Raw genomic sequence first — 24,041 nt, 5'->3', positions numbered from 1 at the left:
TTGTTTCCTCGTGCTTTCTTTGATTCTTTCTTGTGATGCAGCAGTCGTTGTGGAAACGCGACACCTCACAAGACGCTTGAGATCAATGTGGTCACAAACCACTGCTTGTAATTTCTGATGTGAAATAAATTCATATCGATGTTGTTTTGTTATCATACGATGGGTATAATATATACTCCATCTGTTCTAAAATATAGGACATATTAAGATTTTAAAAAATAAACTTTATAAATTTTAATCAACAATTAATCAAATTATACGCATGTTTTAATAGACAAAATTGTATCATTAGATTTATATTTATAAATATTTAATATGATATTGATTTTATAGTAATTGATAATATATTATAAAATAAATTAATGATCAAAATATATTTTAAAAGTTTTTAAAGATTTTAATAGTCCTAGATTTTGAGACGGAGGGAGTATATGATTCAGGCCATACATGCTTCCAAAGTGATAATACTTCGTGCAAGTAGTACACTCGTCGAAGAGACCGCGAATACTCGAAATGATCCAAATTTTTGCAGTTATATATCGTCGCAGAGAGTGCAGGCCATGTGAGAGCGTGGCACGCCAGCTTTCACCAAACTTATCTCCATGTATGCGTACAGAAAGGAGGGAATTTTATACGGTGGCATGACCCATGAGTTTGGGTACTTAAGTCTTTTATCGCTGCTGTACCATTTGGCTTTTCCCCTTTCAATATGCAGAAAGATCTTGCTGTGTATAATCTCTTGTTGTCGTTGATCCCATGCGAGTGGCTTTGCGTCATGTCTTAGAACATAATTTAATTTGCCATAAACGACGTAGCTTATCTGTGGAGTGATTGGCTAATCACGAACATTAATCTATGATATGCACGGTAAGCATGGTACTCATTACATAGTACTATGGCATTTTTTTTTAGTTAGACTGACTAGTTTTAAGCCCATCATATTCCAGGTCAATCAGTGGACCCCTGTTATGTGGTTTACAAGATTTTACATCACTCAGTATTAGATCATGTGTGCATGCACAATAGCACATGCATGTTTTCCATGGACATCTCAGGCTAGATGATTAAGCTACCAGAAATTCAGAATGGTGCTGTTTACTTTGGTTATGGCTTAAACAATGTAATCCGATTAATCACGTATCTACTCAGACTGATTGACTATTGGTATCAGCATTAAGAGAAGTCATGGTATTAGTTATTGTAGATTAGAACTGGCGTTATCTTACAAATATCGTTCTCCAATAAGTTTTCTTTTTCCGACCACCACTAATAAGTCTTTAGGAAATACTTGTTTGACTTGAGAAATGACGCACTGACAAGTAAAGGATATCCATTTTTCTTGCACACTCACAAATGGAAAGGAGACGGATCCTCTCTGCAGGGAAGAACAAGATGCGGAGGCTACAGTGATTTGCATCAGGGACATGCATCCGCCGCTGGATCAGAATCAAACGCTTCAACCGTTCTACGACAGTACTATTGGTGAATTGCAACAATACAAAACATTATCTGTTACAGTACATAAATTGTGCTCCTATAGTAGATTCTACATCTTGAGCCTTAGCAAATAACTGTAACATGGAAGTTCGTTTCAAATGGAAGTTCTATGAGATTTTCAGAGAAACTTTGGTTCTATGAGACTGACCTTCGGTGCTTGTATACTCTTCTAAAGCCTAGCCCTTGTTGCTTCTCTTGATTCACATTCCATGACACCGGGGAAGTGAATTTCTGTAAGGTACTTCTCCCAGTTGATGAACTTTGTGTCACAGGGAATCAGCTTTCTGTCTCTTTCGTTCATCGTCGCCATAAGCCTCTGCATGTTGGAATCATCAAATCTGCAAGTGCACCAAAATGGGAACAACTCTTGATCAAGAAACCGTTCTTAGTTTTCTTCTTGGAGCTACCTCTACTTTACCTTCTTTTGAAGAATGTGGCTGATCGGTACACCTGTGCAACGGCCACTGTAAAATTGTACTCTCTCTCTAGATGGTTGTATCTGTCATGATCGTCAGTGGTAGATAACCCACGGCATACCATATCCTGCAACGGAAAATAGTGATACACTCTGTGAGAAAATGGCCACAAAGATTAATGCCAAAGTCAGATTTAATCAAAAACCAACCTGCAAAGGCACCTTGTAGTGTATGTCCATTTGCTCGTAGAAGCTGGCCATTGTTGCCGGCATATTTGGTTGTTCCACCTCGATTACATCTCCCTCTGCACCAATGAATGGTTTCTCCGAGAAGTACCTATACATTGCATGTACCAGCTCACCAATCTTGAGCGGGTTGCGCATGGAAGAACCAATCTGGTAGATCAAGTCCAATGATTGTTGAGGCTGGCAACCAATAATACAAAGCATTGCATTGACCACTATGTCCGCAGGTACCTGCAAGGCATACGCAAAAATGCTAGTAAACTGTACTCATTTGTAATGATTTACGCTTATGTAGAGCAAATGATGGTACTAGATTCCGCTGAATCCTAGTTTCCTCTACAATTCAATTATTTATTCTCAATACAGGAAGAATGTATGTACAATGTCTATGATGGTTGTGACATCTCCAGGCAGAAACTTCAGATGCCCTTTACCATAATTAGTGACCCATGTGTCAATTGTTCTGCAACAATTTCTCACAGTATTTCAAAGTGAGTAGCCGATGATGACAGAATGGAAGTTATTGAATCAATCAAGTGAGAACAAATGGTTCAGGATAATGATGAAACTGACTTGATTCCTTCTATCCATCCAGGAAAAGGCTCCTTCCACGTGCTTGTTGTGGCTGTTGGGCGGAAGATGACTATTGGGAGCTGCGATCTGTGTTCATATGCCAGCATCTCACCCATTGCCTTTGTGAAAACATAGGTATTCATCCATCCAAACTTCTGAGCCCTGTTTAGCGATCATGTAGAGATTTCAGAACATCGTTCCTGATGATGCGTCATGAATGAAAGTGAAACTCTTTAAGGCTGAATTGTGCAATGATGAATCAAAATACAGATGGGAAACCTTTGTGTGCCAATCTTCTTCATGGTGCGTCTTATAGTATCTTCTGAAGCATTACTGGAAACTAGCTCCTTCAGCTTCGCCTCTGCAAATGCCATCTCTTCTGAAATGTCTAAATCTGATCGGCCATCGTAGTTCCTGTACTGGTGAAGTGGCTTCTCCAGCATAACCCCTGCTTCCTTTCCGTTGACATAAGCTGAAATTTGGAAACAGTTCTCTCATTTAACAACAATTTTTTTTTGATGGATAGAAGTGAGCTGATGCAAATTTCAGGTCTCACCAGTTGACACAAGAAGAAGGAGCTCTAGCATTGCACATCTTGATGCAAACTCGATGACACGCTTCACGCCCACAGTGTTTATTGCCAAGGCTGTATCGTATCTGCACTTATAAATTTAGAATCAGTGGCAATAACGTGAGAAAATGATAAAGTAACCTGTTTTACCTTTCTCTGAAGTTAACTGCCGCAGCCATGTGGACGATGATATTTGTTTCTTTCAACATATCTTCAGCAAGTCCAACATCTCCTATACCCAAATTCTTCAAAGAGACATCTCCTGCCACGGGGAAAACCTTGTCCCAGAACCATGAACTGAAATCCTTTTGGTACTTACCTTGCAAAGTTCGAAATATCTTAAGTTGCAGGATCTGACAATACAGGCAGCAAACGTTTCAAAAAAGAAGAAAAGAAAAGAAAAGAAAAGACAGTACAGACAGCGAAGGAGAAGGAACCAGATCAAACTTAATCAAGTTACTCAACCGACTCAATGGAATATGTTCTTAAGAAAAGTTAAGTCAGTGCAATAAATGGCCTAAGGAAGTGACACTATTCACGTAGTGCAATTCAGAGACGAAAAAAAACCTCGGATTTGACTCGCTTTTCTGCAGAAACCTGATCGCCGGCGCGTACCAGAAGGTACAGCTTCTTCACCCCCGGCTGCAGCCGCAGGATCTTCTCCACAAGAACTGCAGCCCGTCATCCAAGAAAGCATCAATATTCGATCAATGGGCTCCTCAAACGCATTAGAAATCGAGATTTCGCCGTTACGTTTCGCTATGAACCCGGTGGCGCCCGTGATGACGACGGTCTTGTTGCGGAGACGCTCCGCGACTCCGGCGAGCTCCATGGCTAGAGGACGACGGAGGTGAGCGAGTGGCCGAGCAGGAACAGCAACGCTATCCTTCGTGGGAATGTAAATTCTGCCCACAAGGAGGGGGCGACGAGGAGGGGAGAGGCGAGCTGCTCGCCTCCTTCGTCGGCGTCAAGCGTCTCTGGCCCGGAGCCGATGGGAGATGGGGAAAGTTTCCTCGAGTGACGTGGCACTCTCACTCCTCCCTGCAAAGTGAGCAGTAGTTGGTGCCTCCGGTACGAGAAAGAAAATACTATGTTAAAAATTGTAAAAAATCTTAAAAAGAATGATAGGATAGAGTATGCTATTATTTATTATCTCATAAATTTTAAACTTAAACAACAATTTTTATAAAAAGAAATAAAAAATAAAAATTTCATCTATGAATAATATCTCTATATGAATCATTAATTTTTTCTTCCTATATAAATTGTTGTTTAAGTTCAAATTTCATAATATGTAAATAATAATAAGATCTACATTATCATATTTTTATTTGAAATTTTTATAACTCCTAACATAGGATTTTAATTGATTAATATAATATAATTTTTTCTCTAGTAGAGGAGACAGTTACCCAACTCGAATACAAGGTGCACCGATTTATAGATACTTTTAAAAACTAGTTTTAGTGAGTTTTTTTAATCAGCTAAAGTTCAATACCCTTACCTTAAATTTAAAAAATACTCGAGAAAAATCTCACTCCTCCAACCGGTGTACCGCGTGGCGCACACTGACATGTGGGCCCCACCCAAACGGGGATGGACATATCATCCATCACATCCACAAGAGAGAGAATCTGGGCCGTCCGATCGCCCGACCCGGGGTAAAATCACCGCTCGCCCACCTCCTCTCTGGAGGTAACCTCACCGCCCCGTAGATCTCGTCTTCCCCCTTCGCCTTGTTCACCCTCCTGCCCGATTCAAAATTTTCGAGCCCTCCCCTCCCACGAGCCGTTTCTCTTCCGCTTCCATGCCCAAACCCTAGTCCCGCAGCCACCTCCGCGACGGCGAGCCAGCCATGGAGCACCTGTTCATGCAGCTCTTCGAGAGCAGGGACTGGCTGGCCGCGCAGATGGAGCAGCAGGCCGACTCCTACGCCCAGACCCTCGCCTGCAGACTCCTCGCCGCCGGCCACCGGCCACCGGACTGGCTCCTCCCTTCCCACCCCGACGAGCGGCAGGGTGCGTGTCTTCCCTTTCGCTTCCGCTTCCTCTTCCGCCTCTGGGTCGGTGCCGTCGGGTTGGGTTGGGGGCTTCGGGGTGCGTTGGACTCGATTGGTCGATTGAGGCTTGGTTTCGATTGAGGCAGATCTTGGCTAGTTTGATTGGCTGAGTTGGCGGTTAGTGGTGATTTGAGCCTAGGTTGCCCCATTGCAAGTTGTAGCTAACCAGTATTTGTTTCTAGTGCTAGCATTTTGTGGAGGATTGGTTTGGTTACCTTCCTTCTTAGTTGTTGAATCGGAGAAACTTTCAGGTGGGGTGTTCGTGTGGCGTGATAGTTCTCAGCACCAAAGAAGCCATGCACTTCTAATTTGTTGACTGCCAATAAAATGGCTATATTTCTCTTGTGTTTGTCTCAAACCGATCATGAGAGCAGTAATTTGCCTAAGGCAAGTAATGTGGTTGGGTATGGAGTTACTTACTTTTAGAAAAAACTAGGATTTTCCTTCCAGGTGTCATGATTAGAACCGGATGTTATCACACTTAATGATACATGTTGTAGTTTGTTGTTGCCATCATATTGAAATTCCAATAATTCCATAAGTAATATCATTTCAAACAAAAGTTCAGTCCAGCTTTGCCTAGCATTAAATATGCAACTAATCGAAATCAAATAATTATAATTTCATTAATTCTTTTTGTGTGCAGCACTAATTTTAAAGATTTGGAATCTTGGACTACCTAAAAGTTGCGCAAGTGCCTGAAGTTGTTGTTAAATGTTCCTATATCATATTTAGCCTTTTGCCATGAATGTTGTTTTTTTATTCTTTTGTTTGTTGTTCTTATCCTGCGTTTTATTCAAATACTGAAGTACTCCATTTACGTGTAGAGCTGAATGGAAAACCAACTGTTCCGAGGTTAGTTTTCACTGGAAGCCAGATTACTACACCAGCAACCAATAGGACTTTCTTTCTGCCTCCAGCTGTTCCTAGTACTTCGTTCAGAGAGTTCAAGGTTCAAAATGGATATACCCACCCAGAATTTAATTGTGCTGCTCTGGATACTGATCAATATGAAAAGCCACAGCAAGAGCAGACTTCACTTAATCATGAGCTTTCCGAGACTTGTGATGCTTCCAAAATGTTTTCAAGGATTCAGCGTTCCAGGTCAAGGAGAAGGAATATTGCAGATCGCCGATATGGAAGAGATCAATATGCAAAGAGTGGAAGCCGTGATGATATGCAAGATGGGATGCATAGATCTAAACCTGTGACTGTGCAATCGAACAGAACTGCTGCATCATCATCCTCAATACCATCTGGCGATGTTGCAAACAGTGCTGAAACAACATCCTCAAGGCCAGGTCAGGGTAATGGTTTTTGTGCCAGTCAGGGAAGGTCGACTGATTTCTTGAAGTGCCACAACAATCTTGAAAACCAAGGAGTTCAGTTAGATAGTTTCCCGTCACTGATTCTAGAGAACAAAATTGTCTGTTCTGATAGCGATGCCAAGGTTAGTAACAACTGTTCTGCTAGAGATTTGCTGAGTGTGCCACTTCCAGATCTCTCTAAGCTAAACGTTGCAGATACTGTGTGCCATCTGATGCCTGAAATTCATATTTTGGTTGCGCCAAAAACACTTCAATTTGATGGATGTGAAACAGTTTGTATGAATCCTGCCCACGAACATACGAGCCAGCCACAGGAATCTGGTTTGGAAAGTGACCATCATGATCTCGCTGGTAGAAATCCTTTAAGTGAAGACCCATCTTCTACCAGTTCTCAGGGACCTTATTCTATGGGCAGGTCGTTGCTTGATGGTGTTAAATCAGGGCATTTGAACCCTGGCAGTGCACCAGTGAATCAGCACCATAAATATGCTTTGGAATGTGGCCATCCTGATCTCACTGGCATGCATTCTCTAAATAAGGAACCATCTTTGACCTGTTCAGCTGAAGCACCGAATGCTATGGGTGAACCATTGCTTCAAAAGGATACACAACATATACCTGAAACTGATTATTTGGGAAGAGCATGTTCTAATGTCAGCCGACCACTTGAAATGGATACATCAGATGGTAAGGAAACCAACTGTTCTGAAAGGCCTTGTTCTGTTGGCAATCTGCTGCTCGAAAATGTTACATTGCAGACTGTAGAAGATACTGAAAAACTACAGAGCTCCAATTCTCATGTCTCACATCTTTACAGTGGATCTTTGCAGCTACCTACCCAACTAGCTGACGCAAGGTTTGGGGTTCATGCATCATCAGGAATATCTCAGAACCAATATTTATTGGCCAGACCAACTTTGGAATTCAATGGGAGTTTTCCAGATGCGGATGCTCCCTTGGGCCATCCTCCTCTGGGCATGCAAAATGAGACACGAAACATGGTACCTGATTCGATCAAGTGCCATTCAGGAAAGTTGGGTGATGATTCTCAGGTAAACAAAGCATACAATGGCTCTTCTGATAACAGAAAGAATGAGTGTGTGGTGCTGAAAGTTATGTCCAGTATTTCATCTGGAAGAATCAGAGAGATGCACGAAACAGAAAGGCACAGTGTGACTTCGTCAGAAAAATGCAATGGAAGCCTGCAACAAGGTAATGCGACTGCTACTTCTCGATTACTTACCTAAGTTCTCTTTTGTAGAAAAATAGCACTCCTGATATGTTCTTACAAACTTCTAATCTTTCAGGAGAACAAGTGACTCCTCATGTTGAGAATGCTGTGCAAATAAATGCTAATTCATGCACAGCAGAGAATGTTGAGGAAATGAAATCTGAACGTAGTTCAGAATCAAGTGAGAAGAATAATAAGCTCCAGCCAGGCAGAGGAAAAGCTCAGAAGAGGTCAGTTGCAGATGGTGCTCAGATAAATGGGGTTACGTCATCCAAAAGAAAAAGAATAAAATGCCAAGACATTGCACTTTGCAGTTCTTCCGACACAAATTCATTGTCTCTGAACCACCACGATGTCATTGGCACCCATATGGTAACTGCCGAAAATTTCTCAGGAAAATCACAAGCTTCACGTCGTTACTCCTTAAGGAGTTCAGGATTCTGTGACTTCATGTCTCTCAAGTCTGAGACAAGGAATGATGCAATGAACCGCAAGATGTCAGTTGTATGTGATGTTCAAGAAAATGGGAATTCTCTTCCCAAACTAAGAAACAGGGCTAGTCTATCCTATGTTTCCCTCTGCAACTCTTCTATTGCAAAGGCTTTATCACCTAATTTTAATCGCGGTATCGGCAGCACAAGTGCACTTGAAGGAATGGACTTCCACAACTATCAAGCACAGTTACAAAATATATTTGATATTGCCTCTACGTCCGCTTTGCCTAGCTGCTCTAATATCAGACCTAATAATGAGGAACACTGCACACAAGAGGTATGTGTTCAGCAATTATACCAGTTCTTTTCCATTCTGGAATTGTTCAAATGTCAATCTATTGAGAAGACTATTCTTCGGATGTTTTTGTCCAAGTGCAAATTTAGATAGTTCGGGGATTTCAGCTGAGTGCAATTTCAGTTCAGTTGGATGCTTCTTGAATATATTGTTAGACTTGTTGGAAGCTGAGTTTCATTTTTAGCATTTTTAGCTAGTATAGTTTTGCAATGTTCAGTCTACTATGTAACTTGCCATTTTGTTTATGTGTTAGTGAATTCCAGAGCATTGACAATTTTTCCTCTTTGTTGGCAGGAAAATCCTTGCTTGGAAGGTGAGGGCCTAAGTGTTATCAATGCCACTGTGGAACATCAGCAAATGGCTCTTCAGATGGATAAAATGTCGTCTCAGAGTGTAATATTAAATCCAGAAAATTATCCGAGCACTGATTCAACAAATATATTTCCAAGTTATGCTTTAGATCAACATGGCAAATGGGCATCTACTTCAATTGTATTGGTTCATGAGAACTTAAGTTTTGGCTCCGGCATAGAACTTGATAGGAAATGTAAAAGTGAGGATCTAACAGGCTGTTTGTTGTCTGATGCTACTATCCCAAGGCAAAAGGATGATGATGTTGATGGTAATGATTCACTGCCACAATTCGAGAGCTTTGGTTTCTCTGTTCCATTTGACAGCCCAACTTCCGAAAAAAGGATATTTGAGACCCTTTGTGATTCCAGACATTTTCCTACCTTAAGTTCTGATATCTCTAATAAGTATAAGATGAACACAGCAAGTGGTATGCATCAGCTACCGGCAACTATGTCAGAGAAAGCTACAAACTGTTCATTCCATGATGATGTAAGACAATACAGTGCAAGTAATGATGGGAGCACAGAAGATATTTTTGGTTCATGTGGATTGGGAGATAATGGCTCCTTTTTTACTTCTGATGTTGTGGCCTCATGTTCTTCAAATGCTAGCAACAAACAAGAGAATAATGAAAATCCATTGACCCCTGCAGTTGAAAAGTATAATCTGGGGAAACTTTCAGCAAGATTCGGATCTGTTTCAGAGCATATGGGTTCTATTCCTGAGCTTTCGTGCTTCCGAATTGATGAAGACAGTGGCATTGCAGAAGAAAATGAGTACCAAGACATATTACCTGGATCAGTTGGTAACCAGAGGCAATCTGGCAGAAAAGCACTTCGGGACATCACTGGATTTTGTCAAAACACTGGGAATTCTGCCTCATATTCCATGGGTATCATGGATGCAGGTAACACAGATTTTGTTACGGAAACTTGCAGCAGCGAATTCCATCATGATTCAGATCTCAGGAATGATAATGATACAAAGAAGCCTAAAGAAAGTAGTACTTCTTTTGTTAAGAAAGAAGGAAAAGGGTCCCATTTTCTACATACCAGATTCAGCAAGACAGAAGTAACTGATAACAGAAATCAAAGACACACGAGTGAAGCAAATCTTCGCAAACAATCTAAGCCTAGCAATATCGTTGCCAATGTGGCATCTTTTATACCTATTGTAAGACCAAAGGTGCAATCCACAGCAGCATGCAGTAAGTCTCATTTGTTTACTTGCACTATTAATATTTTTTAAAATGATGCTAAATCTATTTGGCAACTGATCCTCTGAGTGCAAAATATTTGTTGAGTGGTACTCACAGAAGACCTCTATGAATGGGGTTTCTTTCTTGTAGTGAGAAAAGATGTTAGAGTGAAGGCACTTGAGGCAGCTGAAGCTGCAAAGCGTCTCGAAGAAAAGAAACGAAATGAGCGTGAAATGCGCAAAGCAGCTGCAAAATTAGAGCGTGAGAAACTGAAGCAAGAGAAAGAATTAAAGCAAAAACAGGAAGAGGAACAAAAGAAGAAACGAGATGCTGATGTGGCAACTAGGAAGAGGCAGAGGGATGAGGAGGAAAAGAAGGAAAAGGAGAGAAAAAGGAAATGTGCTGAAGAAACTCGAAAACAACAGAAGCAGCCTATGGAAAGAAGGCACGCCAACTATGAGAAAGATGCTCATACAGAAGCTCCTGTGAGTAGAAGCTATATGCTTTATATCTATCCAAGTGTTCCTTAAAACATATTTTCTTATCAAGTATTTTAGTTGTTGCAGGATATCAAGCAGCTACAGAAGAATTTGGCTGAAGCGATGAAAAGCCAAGTAAAACCTGATGAAATGACAGGTCTTGGATACAAGGCCACTAAAAGTAACAATGAAAAGGTTGTGGTAGTCGATGACAGGCCTTCAAGTTTTGGATCTCATGCAAAGGAAAATATCCCAAACAGTCTTGAGGAGGTATGTTTAGTTATCTTTATGTAACCTCATTTTGAGGGACCTTGCCTGTAAATATCCATGAAGCATGCAGGGGGTGACCAATTGCTTAAAGTTCAACGGATTGTAGATAACATCTTAAAAGAAGTCTCTGGAAGATATTATTGCTATAAGCTAAGCATTTTTTTCCATTTGAGGTCAGAAGTCTTGAAACTGTGCAAATTGCTGGAATACACAGACCATTAGCTTAATTTTGGATGGGGAAAATGATGAAGATTGTCAAACTGGGTTTTTTTGATTCCGTTTAATACCGGTTTTCATATATTTCACTTCAGTGTCAACGAAGGTTTTAATTGCAAATTCTCTGCTTTGTGGACTGTTAAACTTTAGTCATACGTGATGACTCCGTATAAAGATTCTGATGAAGAGGATGATGATGATTTCGAACATAAAGAAGCATCAAGACGTAGAAGGAAATTGACTCCATCATGGGTTCGGTATGTGCCCACCTTTTTGAATCTCCTATTAACATAGCAGCTGATCTGGTAAACATGTTATGTGGATGTGATGCCTAATGCGGTAATGCCAAAGCCCAGGAGCCACAGTGGAGCTTCCTTCTTATCATTCTTGTGCGGCTCTGCATAATTGACGAATTGATTCTCCTATTCTATTTCAAATTCTAATATCGATTATAACTTTGTAACTGGGAAACTGAAGGCATCCTCTGGCATGCTTGTTTCTCGTTTTACTGGATGTTGCTTCAATATGATCATACCATCCCTTCAACCTTCTAATGACATGGTGTTCATCTCTGATTTGCAGGGAAGAAAACTTGGTTAAAATCTTATTATCCAATCAGGATTTAGACGCTAAAGCAATCTTTGCACAAAAAGGCTCCTTTAACCTATCTGATGGTAAGCTCCCATTCATCACTATCCTTATCAATAAATTTAATTCTAGTTGTTGCTACCGCTGAGTTTGTTGTCATACGCCTGTTTGCAGTTTTTCCGGTCCACGTTCCGCAACGTTGTTTCAGATAATTTTCCATTTGACGAACTATTGGCCGATATACTGTTGCCCTTCTTCGGGCATCGCCAGCCTGCTTTTGTCAGCAGAGATGTGTATAAGCTGATCACCATTCTCTCCTTCACTAGAGAATTCACCTATGTATAAGAACAATCTTGTACCATCATGCAATTGCGGCAACAGTCGTTGTGCATGGTTTTGATTTGTTCACGAAGACTTTGGAACTATTCTTTGCGCTGATGTTGCTCAGAGTAGAGTTCTTGCCTGTGCACTGTACTCGAACCAGTAGCACAGTAGCAATAAATCTACTTGTAGTGTGTATTCCATATTCTCTAGTCTCCAATACCATAATGCCATAATTTAAACATGAAAGGAGAATTATGTGCAATTTTGTATTTGTCACCAAGAACTGATATCTTGAAATGTTATGCGACTGATTCTTTCAAAAAACTAAATCGGTTTGGATCAAGGAAATAAGCCTTCTTACTGAATAACGGGACTGAGTATTCTCTAGAAGAAAAACAAAATAGAGCAACTGAACTCTCTGGGGAGAGTGACATGTTAAAGAAGATTCGAAAAACAGTGAGGTTTCCCTGGAAGTTGATTTTGTATGGCGTCCCAGCATCCTGGAATGGAGCGCGCCTGGTCGTCGCCTTTGCGCGGCCTGTATCCGGCGATGAACTTGAGGCGGTCCCACAGCTTCCCGGGCAGGACGAAGACGATCCGCAGGAAGGCGATGCCCGAGAGAACGAGGGCAGTGACGGTTGAGTGCAGGTCCCGGCACGTGGCGAAGGCGTACTGCACCGCCCCCATCATGGCGAGCTGGTTGACGACGACGAAGCCCTTTTGATGGCCAGCCCCAGGTCGTGGCCCAGCACGTCGGCGCTCGTCACCATGGTCGCCGCCGCGAACGTCACCGCGTTCAGGTAGAACCGCCGCTTGTACGTACGTGTTCACCTGGATCGGGCTCCCCCGTCAAGCTTGTCGTCCTGCCAGAACCCTCCCTTCCGGCCGCGCGACAGCGCCGCCTGCACGCGCAAGTAGCGCACATGAACGGCCACGAAATGCGCTTCGTTGAACTTACGAGAAGGAGAAGATAGCTAGTTGCATGGCCACAGAGAGATGCTGGGTGGGTGGCCGACGGCAATGACAGTGAGAGCAGAGAGCACACGGCCCTCGCAGAAGCGAGCGCGTTCTCGCTGGTGCTGGGTTGTGCACTCTCTCTTCTGTCATCACTCTAGATGTCCACTCCATCGTCCGATCTCCATGGCCGTCAGGCGCGCGTCCGACGCCTCCCTTGCCGCGAACCCTGCACCGAGGAAACCAAGTAACCAAAGACGATCAGTTTCAGCGAAGCAATCCATCTGCCACGCCATCGTGCAGTAGGACTGCGAAGGGAGTCGCTTAGCTTCGCGAACTGAAGACGAGAAGCGTGGTGGAGAGCACGGCTCCGATGCTCGCCTCCCGACCGGCGATAAGCTCGTCTAGTGCGTGTGCAAGGGTGCAGGGCTGCAAGAGAGCAGGTTGCTAAACGCTGCGGTTCAAATGAGCGCTGCACCGGTGAGGTACGGGGAGCTGCTGCTGCGTGCTTGGACAGCGGGAAGCGCAGGGTCGCCCCGAAACGGCGCCGAGAACGTGGCCCTGCGGCCGCGCCGCTGCAGTGCCCATATCTGGGACGGCGAGGGGGAGAGACCGGGACGTGCTCAGCAGGCGCGCGTTTAACTTCGGCGGTAAAAGCTGGGGGGTCCCCGCTCGCTCGCGGCCGGGCCGGGCTGCGATCGAATTGATTGGCCGCGGCAGGCCTGCAGGGACTGCGAAAACGCTCGCGTGCGTCGCGGTCGCGCCGCAGCTAGCGAGCCTGCGGCGTCATGCGTGCGTGCACGCGGCCGGGTCACGGTCTGCCGGGAAGCTAGCGAGCGCGGGGGAGCGGGGCCGCATTAGATGTGCGCTTTGACTTTGAGTGTGTGATGTGGGAGATGCACCTGAAATCTCAAATACGAAGCTTGATTTTTTGCAGGAAGATACATGATCAGTTTTTATAATCAAATGGGAACTATTGCAATGACCAAGCTATTAAGCAGCGCCCCAAATTTCTGCTCTCTCATGCATTTCATACAGTCCGCAACATTGGGATTGCATTCATAGTAGTTTGTGGTAGCATAGTAGAAACGTTTTGGAAAAAGTTCACTTTACTATCCCAAAATATGCCCGCATCCCGCTTTACCTCCTAAAGTTTGTTTTGGTGTACTCAACCACATTTCTTCCTTAAACCGGATCATTTTTCACCTTTTGTTGCTCTCCATTCCTGGTTTTGCTTATGTGGACACAGGTTATGCCGGTTTTGCTGTTCGAGATGACCACGTGGACGTTTGACATGGACACCGGACCATAGATTCCCTCACTCTTTGAACCACACATCACCGGGGAGCCTGACAAGGTTGTGCCGGCTTGTCCTCCTGATGGCACGCGCACCTCTTGGAGAACTCGCGCTCGCCCTCCTCCACCAGCTTCTCAAGCCACTTCATGGTGATGGCCTCCTCGCCCTTGTGTAGTGTCCGCGAGTGCCCCCATGCCGTGCCGGACGATCCTCTGGTTCGCATGGCCGTGGAGAGGGCAACCAATGCACGCATGTTGGGAGCCCGATGCAAACTAACGCGATGGAGGCTGCCTGCGCGCCCGACACGATGGTTGGAGCTGCCGCTGCTGCCGAGCGCCGGGTTTGTCGGGCCCTCGGTCTTGACGAACAGGTGTGCCCGCCGTCCGCGCGGGCGCCGCACCGGAACGAGAGCTGCTGCTCGCCTGCTTCGTGCAGGTGCTGTCCAGCAGCACGGCGGCGCACAAGCAGTTGGCCGTGCACATGGCCTGGCAGTTGGCCACGCTTGTGCCGGCGGCCAGCACCCCAATGTCCCCATAAGGCGTGTCCGCCCACGACATGTTCTGCATGTCCGCTATGGACAAAACCAGTTGCTAATACATGAATTACTCCTTCCGTTTCGTAATATTTATCTACGCTCACCATTACGTACAAAATAAAAAATACTGAAATCGAATGAAAAAATACACTAAGATGATTATACTACCCCTAATCAATGTAAGTATGAGAGTAAGTAACTCATCAGTGTTAGAGTAAATAATTGCATGCATTTAAGGATATAGCAGTAAAATGAACAATAAAATATCTTTCGTTACCACAATGAACAAACAATTTGAGACAGATACTCCTAATGCCATGAACAAACATTACGAAACGGAGGGAATAACTCTCAGTAGGTCCCTATGTCAGCATCGACGTCACCGGTGATGTATCTCTCCGCCATGCGCGCATGTATCATTTATTTTCTTTGCTTTCCTAAGTGGGCTGTGGCATCCATGTGGTCATTCAAACAACAAAACCGGTCTAATCTATGGCCTAGACAAAGCCAGGATTTTGAGCAACAAAAGGTGAAAAGTGATTCGGTTTAAGAGATGGGTTAAGTAAACCAAAATAAACTTTAGGGGATAAAGTGAACTCTGAGCATACTTCAGGGACTAAAGTGGATTTTTTCCAAACTTTTTCTTGACAACTCAGATCACCTGTATGGTTGCTGGTAACTCCAAACCAAAAGGTGTAACTAAAGTTTAATGACATAAATTAATTTCAGATTTTCTTACATAATCCAAATCTCAATCGATCTCAATCCGGCTCAAATTGCCTCCATCAATCACTGACATTGCCGTCTTTGATGCCATTACGGCGGCCGTTGGCAACGGCGTTCACCTCCCGGAGCACCAGCCGCAGGCACCGCTTGTAGTTGTCGACATTCATCTCGATCAGCTCCACGGACCTCGCCTTGTCCTCCTCCGACGAGCGCAACATCTGGTTCATCTCCGCCACCTCGCGTGTCCTCGTCCAAGCCACGTCGTCGTGAACCCTGAACCCCTCGCCGCCGCCCCTGACCAGCTCGCCGGGGAGCCTCTTGACCACCACCACGCCGCTGACCGCGCCTCTGATCCAAAACGTGTTGGCGAGGAGTAGCCCGTGTGTGAGGTCCCACACCCTCACCTCGCCGTCCTCGGAGCACGACACCAGGTTCTTGCACTCGTTGGCAATGGCCACCCCGATGAGCGCGGCGTCGTTGGTGCTGTTGGTTGCGTGCTGCGGTGTGGTCTTCACGGTGTTCGAGCCCGGGGAGTTGAGGGACGCGACGTGGATGCGGCCGTCTGAGCCGCCGGCGTAGAGGTTGAAGCTTGTGGGGTCAAGGGCAATGGAGAGCACGGTGCACGGGAGCGAGAGGGTCCGGAGGTGGCTGCCGTCCGCCAGTCTCCAGACCTTGCACGTGCCATCGGTGGAGGCCGATGCGACGACGGCGTTGCTCCCGCCGTGCCCGCACGCGACGCAGGTCACGGGTGCGACGTGCGCGGCGATACGGTAGACGGCGAGGTCGGTGGAGGCGTTGTTCGCGGCGTCGACGTCCAGGACGCTTAGCAGCGGGAACACGGCCACCCCGCCGTTGTCGCCGCCGGAGACGAGGAGCGAGCCGTCGTCGTTGAGCGCGAGGCAGGAGACGGCGCCGCCGGTGTGGGCGCGTAAGGAGCATGCGACGTCGCCGGACGGGAGTGCGACGGCGTGCACGCGCCCGGACACGCCGCCTGCTAGGAGGTGGGAGCCGTAGGGGGTCGCCACGAGCGGCGCGACGGGCTCGGGGACAGGCAGCTCGTGTGCGGGAGCCGGGGACCACCACCGGAGGAGACGGATCGAGCCGGCGCCCGTGGCGGGGCAGACGTGGGACGCCGCGACGATCGCCGTGCCCGGGCCGGCGGCGACAGCGAGGCCGTGCCGCGGCGTGTTGGCGGCCGGGAACTCGGCCACGACGTCGCCCGTCAGCGCGTCGTAGGCGGCGATCGGCAGGCCGTGGGAGGCGGCCAGGATGAGCTCGCCGCCCCGCTGCGACGACGAGCAGGCCATTCTTGGCACGTGGCTGCGTCTCTGTGCCGTGGCTCGCGACCTCGCCGGCGCAACGTGACGGGCTCAACTGAGACAGTGTGACACGACGTGGTGTTAACTCTAGTGAGTAGCAACTGAAATGGAATGGGGGCACGAGTGCAGTGCTTTTCTCTGGGCGGTGCCGGTTTTTCCTGGCGCGTGGCGCGCGCCGTGGCAACGACGAGATAGAGATGCTCATCTTTCATGCATGCATGCCACGGTGCTGAGCAGTCGCTGCAGGCCTGCCGTTTCAGAATTCAGGCACATCTAAGGGAGACTTTCATGATAAAGAGGGAACAGCAACTGGTTTTGTGAAACTTTAACAAATCTTTACACCTTTTCTCTGTGGCGTGCAGTGCTTCCTCGCAGAGGTGTTTTAGTGTAGTGCCACATGTGCATGGCACTCTTTCTTTCTTTTTTTATATATATAGAGAGAGAGAGAGGGGAAAAGAGAGTGGAAATCAAAAGAGAACAGATGTCTTCTGAATTGAAGCTTCCACATCTAACTCATTCTATATTAGCTATATCACAATCGCTTAAAAAATTCTCGCAAGATCAACCAGATTTCTCACCTTGTGGTATTTTCGAAGATTCTTGCACTGCTCGGTGGTATCATCTTCTCCGGTGATGACGGCAGCGCGGGTTACAATTTGAGTTCTCCAGATTCCAACGCTGCAGAGGGAAGGGAGGAGGGACAACGCCAAGGAGGCGCTCCCAACTGTAGAGGCGGTTTGGGAACCTAATGACAACTATTTTTATAGATCTAACAGGTGTGAGCTACAGGAAATGGAGGAAATGGGAGTTGGTGGCTGTGAAGGGGAGAAGGAGGCGGCCGGAGGGATGTGTAGCTAGGGTTTGCACTCAACAAAATATATATATATATATATATATATATATATATATATATATATATATATATATATACCGTGGACCGTTGTCCAATGATGGAGAGAATCGACTTCATATTTTTCAAGCAACTTTTTTTTAGCGTATCAGAGTTTCAAACAAACTGAAAATTAAATAAACCCAATTCATTTATGGGCCTGCAGTTGTAGGATTCAACAAAAGGCCCACAATGGGCCTCCATGAAAAGAAGCACGGCCCAATTCAATCTTTGTATTATCTTCTCGTCCCATTTCTATCTAATGTCGTCCTCACGCGTAACGGAAAATTTCATTAGGCCATGCGGACTAATGATTTATTAGTATTATTTATTTAAGTTGAGATTTGTAGCTAAGATAATGAGAGACGAATTGTTCATATAGCGTGTGAAGTGGGCAGACCGTGTGGAGTTACCTTTCCGTTCGCACACCTTCGTTAACCCCTCCTGGCCGGACACAGATCCTCTGACCGGAAGAAGCAAAGTCATGGGTAAACAGTGTTTTTCGTGAGAGGGTGAACAGAAACTTGCAGCTAGATACTGTATCACGAGTACTGTAGCATTAGATATTGACTGTCCATTTTCAATCTAGCTGTTCACATCAGAGTAAAGTCATGAGTACTATTTACCCGAGACTTTGCTTCTTAAGGTCCCGTCCGGATATGCTTTTTTGGCTTTTCCCCAAAAAAAAGCCGAAAGCCTATCCAAACGTGTAGCTTCTCAAACGTGCTTCTCCAAACGTAGCTGACTTTTTTTTTTTCATGTAACATAGAAGCCGCCTGAAACTTTCTTCTTGAGCTTCTGCCAATCGCGTTTACCAAAATGCCCTCAAAGTTGCATGGTATTTACCCACCCTTTGCCATCATATAAATACGCTTCTCCCATCTTCCCGTTCGGTTTCGGCCTCATTTCTCCTCTACTCGCTCGATTGCTCTCACTCACCAGGCTCACCTGCAGCGCAACTGCTCGCCCGTCTACCCTTGCAGCCGCCTTCCACGCTGGCCCTGTTGCAGCATCCTACCTACCGCTGGCCCCCGTCGCTCTTGCTCGCCTGGCGCACCGCTTGGGCGGGCTCATCGCCCCTCCTCGGCTAGATCTGGCAGCAGGACCGGTCATCTGTCGCCGTACTACACCACCGTGAGTCATCGTAATACTGCCGGTCTACCACCCCGTCAACCTATAGCAGCCGCCACCCGACGTGTCTGAGGTACGAATAGCGCCCTCGAGTCTTGCATGCTACTAAATTCGATCTGATTTGCATGCATTGTGTTATCCACAATGGTGCCCAGTTACAGCCGACCAGCATCACATTAGGAGAAGTGCCCTAAGGAGCACGTGACGGGGCTTGGAAGTAGAGGGCCCAAACCAGCATCGACTCCGGCAAGCTCAGCTTCAATACCTCTAAGGCGCAGCAAGAGGAGAGTTGATTCCGCTGATGAAGACTCGGTGGAATAGGCATCAATGCTGGTGGCCAAAAAAAATTTAGAGCTTGACGAAGGTACAAATCAAAACCCCATACTCTCCTTCTTCGATCAATATGTATCGAGCAATATTCATAGTATTGGTGTTTCTATGGGACATGATATAGATAAATCAGTAGCTCTAATCAAAAGGATTGAGATGGATAGATATGTTTGTACTCTGAAAAAAAAAATACAAAAATAGATAAAATAGCTTTTGAAAATGAAGATGAGGATGATGATGGTGATCTCAATAACTTAGCTCTCAGTCATCTTTGTGGTGACTTAATGGAGGAAGTTATGGATGATATCAATGATCTGTTGACTTGTGAATCGGGAGACTAAGTCTTTGAAGGGGAGGAAGTCTTATGTAAAAATATAACCAAAAAGAAGATTAAATTTAAATGAAAGGAATTTTTTAGAATAGCAGAGGTCTTAGGGACTTGGCTAAATATAATTTTCTTTCTAAGACATCTAAAGAGGAACATCTTGATTTCATTACTTTTCTTGAAACTAATAGAAAGCATTTTTCCAACGAATGTCTTAATGCTTTCTGTGGGGGACAAGAATTCTTTTGGCATTGGAATGAACTGCATGGACGATCGGGAGGTATTCTCTTAGGCATAAATTTGGAGATTTTTTTTTCTATTGGTAGACTTTCTTTTGGTGACTTTTATATCAAGTTTACACTACGTAATAAGATGGATGGCTTTCGTTGGATTCTGGTGGCAGTTTATGGTGCGACACAACCAGAGTACAAAGAAAGCTTTTTGAAAGAACTTGTACATTCTTGTAGCTCTGAAAAGTTGCTAGTGTTAATCGACGGGGATTTCAATATTATTTGAAGCCCATCTGGAAAAAACAACGATAACTTCGATAGTAGATATCCTTTCTTATTCAATGCTATAATAAATAGTTTGGATTTGAGGGAATTTGAACTATCTGCTTTCCACTTTTGAGAAGTTAGATCGCATTTTAACTAGTATTTAATGGAAAAGGAAATATCCATTGACAATAGTACAAGCCTTAAATCACGACATCTCCGATCACACACTACTTTTATTAGACACAGGGAGGCCGCTTTTATTGGCAATAAACCCTTGTTCAAGTTTGAATTAAGCCGGTTACACATAGAGGGCTTCCGTGAGTTGGTAGTGGATGTGTGGAAAAAGGAGCATAAGGGTGTTACTGTCTTGGATAGGTGGCAAAATAAGATTAAAAAATTAAGACAATACCTGCGAGGTTAGACTAAAAATTATTTTGGAATCTTTAGAAAAGAAAAGAAAGAGCTGCTCGATAAACTAGATTCCTTGGATAAGAAGGCAAAGGTTACAGCTTTATTACCTCATGAATTTGAAGTTAAAAATCATCTTAAAACAAGATTAGCTTAGTTGTTGAGGGAGGAGGAAATTAAATGACTCCAACATCCAAAAGCAACTGAGCTGCTTCACGAAGATGATAATACCAAACACTTCCTATTGGTAGCAAATGACAGCATAGGAAAATAAGAATTTTTAAACTTAAATAAGATGAAGGGATAATAGAGGGAATTGAAAACTTGAAAAAGTACATCACACAATGCTACAAAGGTTTGCTTGGTCCACCTGATGAGAATGATTTTACCACGGATGTATTGCATCGAGACGACATCCCTCAAGTGTCCAACATTGAAAATGATATGTTAACTACATTGTTCATCGAAAAAGAAGTTAAAGAAGCAATTTTTCAGATGGAACTTAATAAAGCACCTGTTCCTAATGGATTTTTTGTAGAATTTTATTAAAATTTATGGAAAGTAATTAAGGATGACCTTTTGCTTTTATTTAAAAAGTTTTATTCTGGTGCGCTGTCTCCTTTTAGCTTAAATTTTGGAGTCATAACCTTGTTGCTGAAACGTAGTGAAGCAATGCAAAATCAGTAGTATAGACTAATTTGCTTATTAAATATCAGCTTCAAGATTTTTACTAAAGTTTTGACAAATAGAATTACTCTAGTAGCTCAAAAAATCATTAAACCAATGCAAACCGTCTTTTTACCAGGAAGGTATATTATGAAAGGTGTAGTAATCTTACATGAAACTATCAATAAGATGTATAGAAAAAAATTGTATGGTGTTATTCTTTAATTGGATTTTGAGAAAGACTATGATAAGGTAAGGTGGATTTTTTTTACAACAGACTACGAATGAAAGACTTCTCCACTAGATGGTGTGCATGATAGAACATGTGATTTCTGAATGAAGTGTAGGGATAAAGATTAATAATGCAATTGAAAGCTACTTTAAAACTAAAAAGGGTCTACGACAGGGATCCTCTATCTCTAATATTATTCAATATTATTGTAGATATATTGGTCATTCTTAGTGAGCGAGCTAAAGAGGGGGGGGGGCAAATTGCAGGTGTTATCCCTAACCTTGTTGAAAATGGTCTCTCTATTTTATAATATGCTGACGATACAGTTCTCTTTATGGATCACAATTTAGATCAGGCAAAAAATATGAAACTATTGCTATATACTTTCGAATAGCTTTTGGACTTGAAAATAAATTTCCATAAAAATTAACTATTTTGTTTTGGCAAAGCCAAAGATTATGAGGCCGAGTATTCATGCTTTTTTGTTGTAAATCAGTATCCTTCCCTTTTAAATACTTAGACATTCCGATGCATCATAAATGACTTTTGAACAAGGATTGGAAACAAATTGAAGAGAGATTTTAAAGAAAATTAAGTTGTTGGAAAAGAAAGCATTTATCTTATAGGGATCGTCTTGTTCTTATAAATTATGTTTAAGTGCCTACCTATATTTATGCTTTCTTTCTTCCAAGTGCCTGAAGGGATTCTAAAGAAACTAGATTATTATCATTCTCTTTTCTTTTAACAATGTGATGGAAAAAAAATAGACTTACAAAATAGAGCATTCTTTGCACGTCTAAGGATAAGGCGGATTGGGTATCCTTTAACTTAGAACTGTAAAATAAATGCTTGCTTAGTAAATGACTCTTTAAGCTAATAAATAAAGAATGGGTGTGGCAAGATTTATTAAAAAAAATATCTGAGAACTAAAATATTTCTAAAATGGAGCATAGATTTGGCTCAGTTTTGGACTAGTATAAAAGATATGTATAATACAGAGATCTACCTCTTCTTTAATAAATTAGAAGGGGAAAGAAAATCGTAGTTCTAATTTACAATCAATACATTACATTAGGCTAAAAAGAAAATAGAAAATAGAAAAGAATAAACGTAAAATTAGCCGTCATTTACTCATTTGTTGGCCCGTCCCCGTCCAGCCGGCTCGGCAGCCGCACACCCTAACTCCTCAAGCTGGCTCAACACCCGCACACATCATGCACTCATCCCCCTTCCTCCCGAGTCCTCTCCACCGCCGCTGCTTCCTCTCCCCCACCGATGTCTCCTCCTTTCCACCCCTGTCGTCGCCTCCTCCTCCTTTCCTCCCCCACCATCGCCTCCTCTCATCCCTCGCTGTTGTCTCCTCCTCTTCTCCCTGCGGCTTGGATATGGGCGGCAGCCGGTGAAGGGGATGGTTGCCTGTGCGCCACAACGTGATGCAGGTCTGTCTCCTCTTCCTCCTCCTCCTCTTCTCCCCTGCCTTGGACACAGCTAAACACGTCAGATGCGTGGGACACCACATCCTATGCAAGTCGATGTGGTGATTTTTTTTTACACGAGTGTCCCTGTAACACTGCCTGACCATGGAGGAAAACATTTTACACACTAAGAAAACAACATCGATAACTGAACAAGAATGCTTGCAATTCCTCGTCTCGGAATCCTTCATCTGCAACAAAACCACTCCACGAATTACCACGTACAAATTTCTTCTTATTCCTACAGGTTACATATTTCTTCTTATTCCTACAGGTTACATATTTAAATACTTGAATCTATCATCTGAGGATTCTAAACTTAACCATGATCCAGCACATATGCCATTGCAGCAATCAAATGATTCGCTTAATGTTCAGGTAAATGCACAGCGCTCGCATCAGAAAATAACCCTAGGGGAAAAAGAAACCAGCCACAGTTACAAGGCTTAGGGTATGGAGGATACCATCATGAGGATCTTAGTGAAGAGGACGACAGCGGCGGCGGTGAGCACCATGGGTAGGGAGACCGAGTCAAGCCAGGCCAGCGACTCCGGTGTTGGCACGAAGAACTTGTCGCGCCCTGGGTCGCGCCACCGCCTCCTCGCGTGCTCACGCCCCGCCACCTGCATCCGGAGGACGTCCCTTGGCGATCCCCCCCTCCAACGCGGTCTGCCGCATTGCGGCCGCCCCTTCCCGTCGCAGCACCGACCGCAGCATCGCAGTCGCCTCCATGCCGTGGACAACTTGAGACGAGACGCCAAATGGGCTAGCTGTTACTAGTAGTTGTTAGAAGGGATAGAGTGGACCTGGGCCCGTTTTCTTGGTTCGATTTGGGCCCAGAAATAATTAGGCCTACTCTTTTCCTTTTTTATTTTTATTGCAGTTTTCTCTACTATGTAAAACATAGGTGGGTTATTCCGTCATATCTCTCCCTACTCTCCACATATCTAATAAAAAAATCTAAATTTAAATAATTTATCTACTTTTATTATCCACCCTCGTCCTCCAACCTCCCCGCCTGTTACCGACAACAGATATGAGATCTATTTTACAAATAAAAATAAAGAAAGAAAATATGAGGAAAATTAGCGAATAATCTACTTCTCATTTTCGAATCTC

At 44.2% G+C, this 24,041-nt stretch overlaps 3 protein-coding genes across 7 annotated transcripts; 1 reads left to right on the top strand and 2 right to left on the bottom strand.

The window, feature by feature from the left end:
- Positions 1-1,224: 1,224 nt before the first annotated feature.
- Positions 1,225-4,351, bottom strand: LOC133902348 (fatty acyl-CoA reductase 1-like). Of its 4 annotated transcripts, none has more exons than XM_062343940.1 (11): positions 4,056-4,350; positions 3,870-3,973; positions 3,453-3,655; positions 3,288-3,388; positions 3,011-3,203; positions 2,732-2,893; positions 2,540-2,621; positions 2,123-2,389; positions 1,916-2,040; positions 1,646-1,835; positions 1,225-1,465 (listed from the first exon to the last, which is right to left on the bottom strand). In XM_062343940.1, exons 1-10 carry the CDS (start codon positions 4,132-4,134, stop codon positions 1,667-1,669), a joined length of 1,485 nt encoding a protein of 494 aa, XP_062199924.1. In that variant the 5' UTR covers positions 4,135-4,350; the 3' UTR covers positions 1,225-1,465; positions 1,646-1,666. The 4 variants fall into 4 exon arrangements, with proteins under 4 accessions (XP_062199924.1, XP_062199923.1, XP_062199925.1 ...); XM_062343939.1 differs by having other exon boundaries at positions 1,451-1,571; XM_062343941.1 differs by having other exon boundaries at positions 1,451-1,813; positions 4,056-4,351.
- Positions 4,352-5,007: 656 nt separating this feature from the next.
- On the top strand, positions 5,008-12,398 carry LOC133901961 (uncharacterized). 2 transcript variants are annotated; one of them, XM_062343519.1, is made up of 9 exons: positions 5,008-5,320; positions 6,189-7,901; positions 7,997-8,691; positions 9,004-10,270; positions 10,412-10,746; positions 10,828-11,010; positions 11,377-11,483; positions 11,809-11,900; positions 11,989-12,398. In XM_062343519.1, exons 1-9 carry the CDS (start codon positions 5,158-5,160, stop codon positions 12,024-12,026), a joined length of 4,593 nt encoding a protein of 1,530 aa, XP_062199503.1. In that variant the 5' UTR covers positions 5,008-5,157; the 3' UTR covers positions 12,027-12,398. The 2 variants fall into 2 exon arrangements, with proteins under 2 accessions (XP_062199503.1, XP_062199502.1); XM_062343518.1 differs by having other exon boundaries at positions 10,819-11,010.
- Positions 12,399-15,709: 3,311 nt separating this feature from the next.
- On the bottom strand, positions 15,710-17,216 carry LOC133902384 (protein ROOT INITIATION DEFECTIVE 3-like). Its single transcript, XM_062343966.1, has one exon. The coding sequence runs from the start codon at positions 16,955-16,957 to the stop codon at positions 15,710-15,712; it is 1,248 nt and encodes a 415-aa protein (XP_062199950.1). The 5' UTR covers positions 16,958-17,216.
- Positions 17,217-24,041: the final 6,825 nt, after the last annotated feature.

The sequence above is a fragment of the Phragmites australis genome, chromosome 20 (genome assembly GCF_958298935.1).
Source record: "Phragmites australis chromosome 20, lpPhrAust1.1, whole genome shotgun sequence".
Classification (NCBI taxonomy): Eukaryota; Viridiplantae; Streptophyta; class Magnoliopsida; order Poales; family Poaceae; genus Phragmites; species Phragmites australis.
The sequence above is the reverse complement of the archived record's forward strand: the minus strand, read 5'-3'. Positions and strand labels throughout refer to the sequence as shown.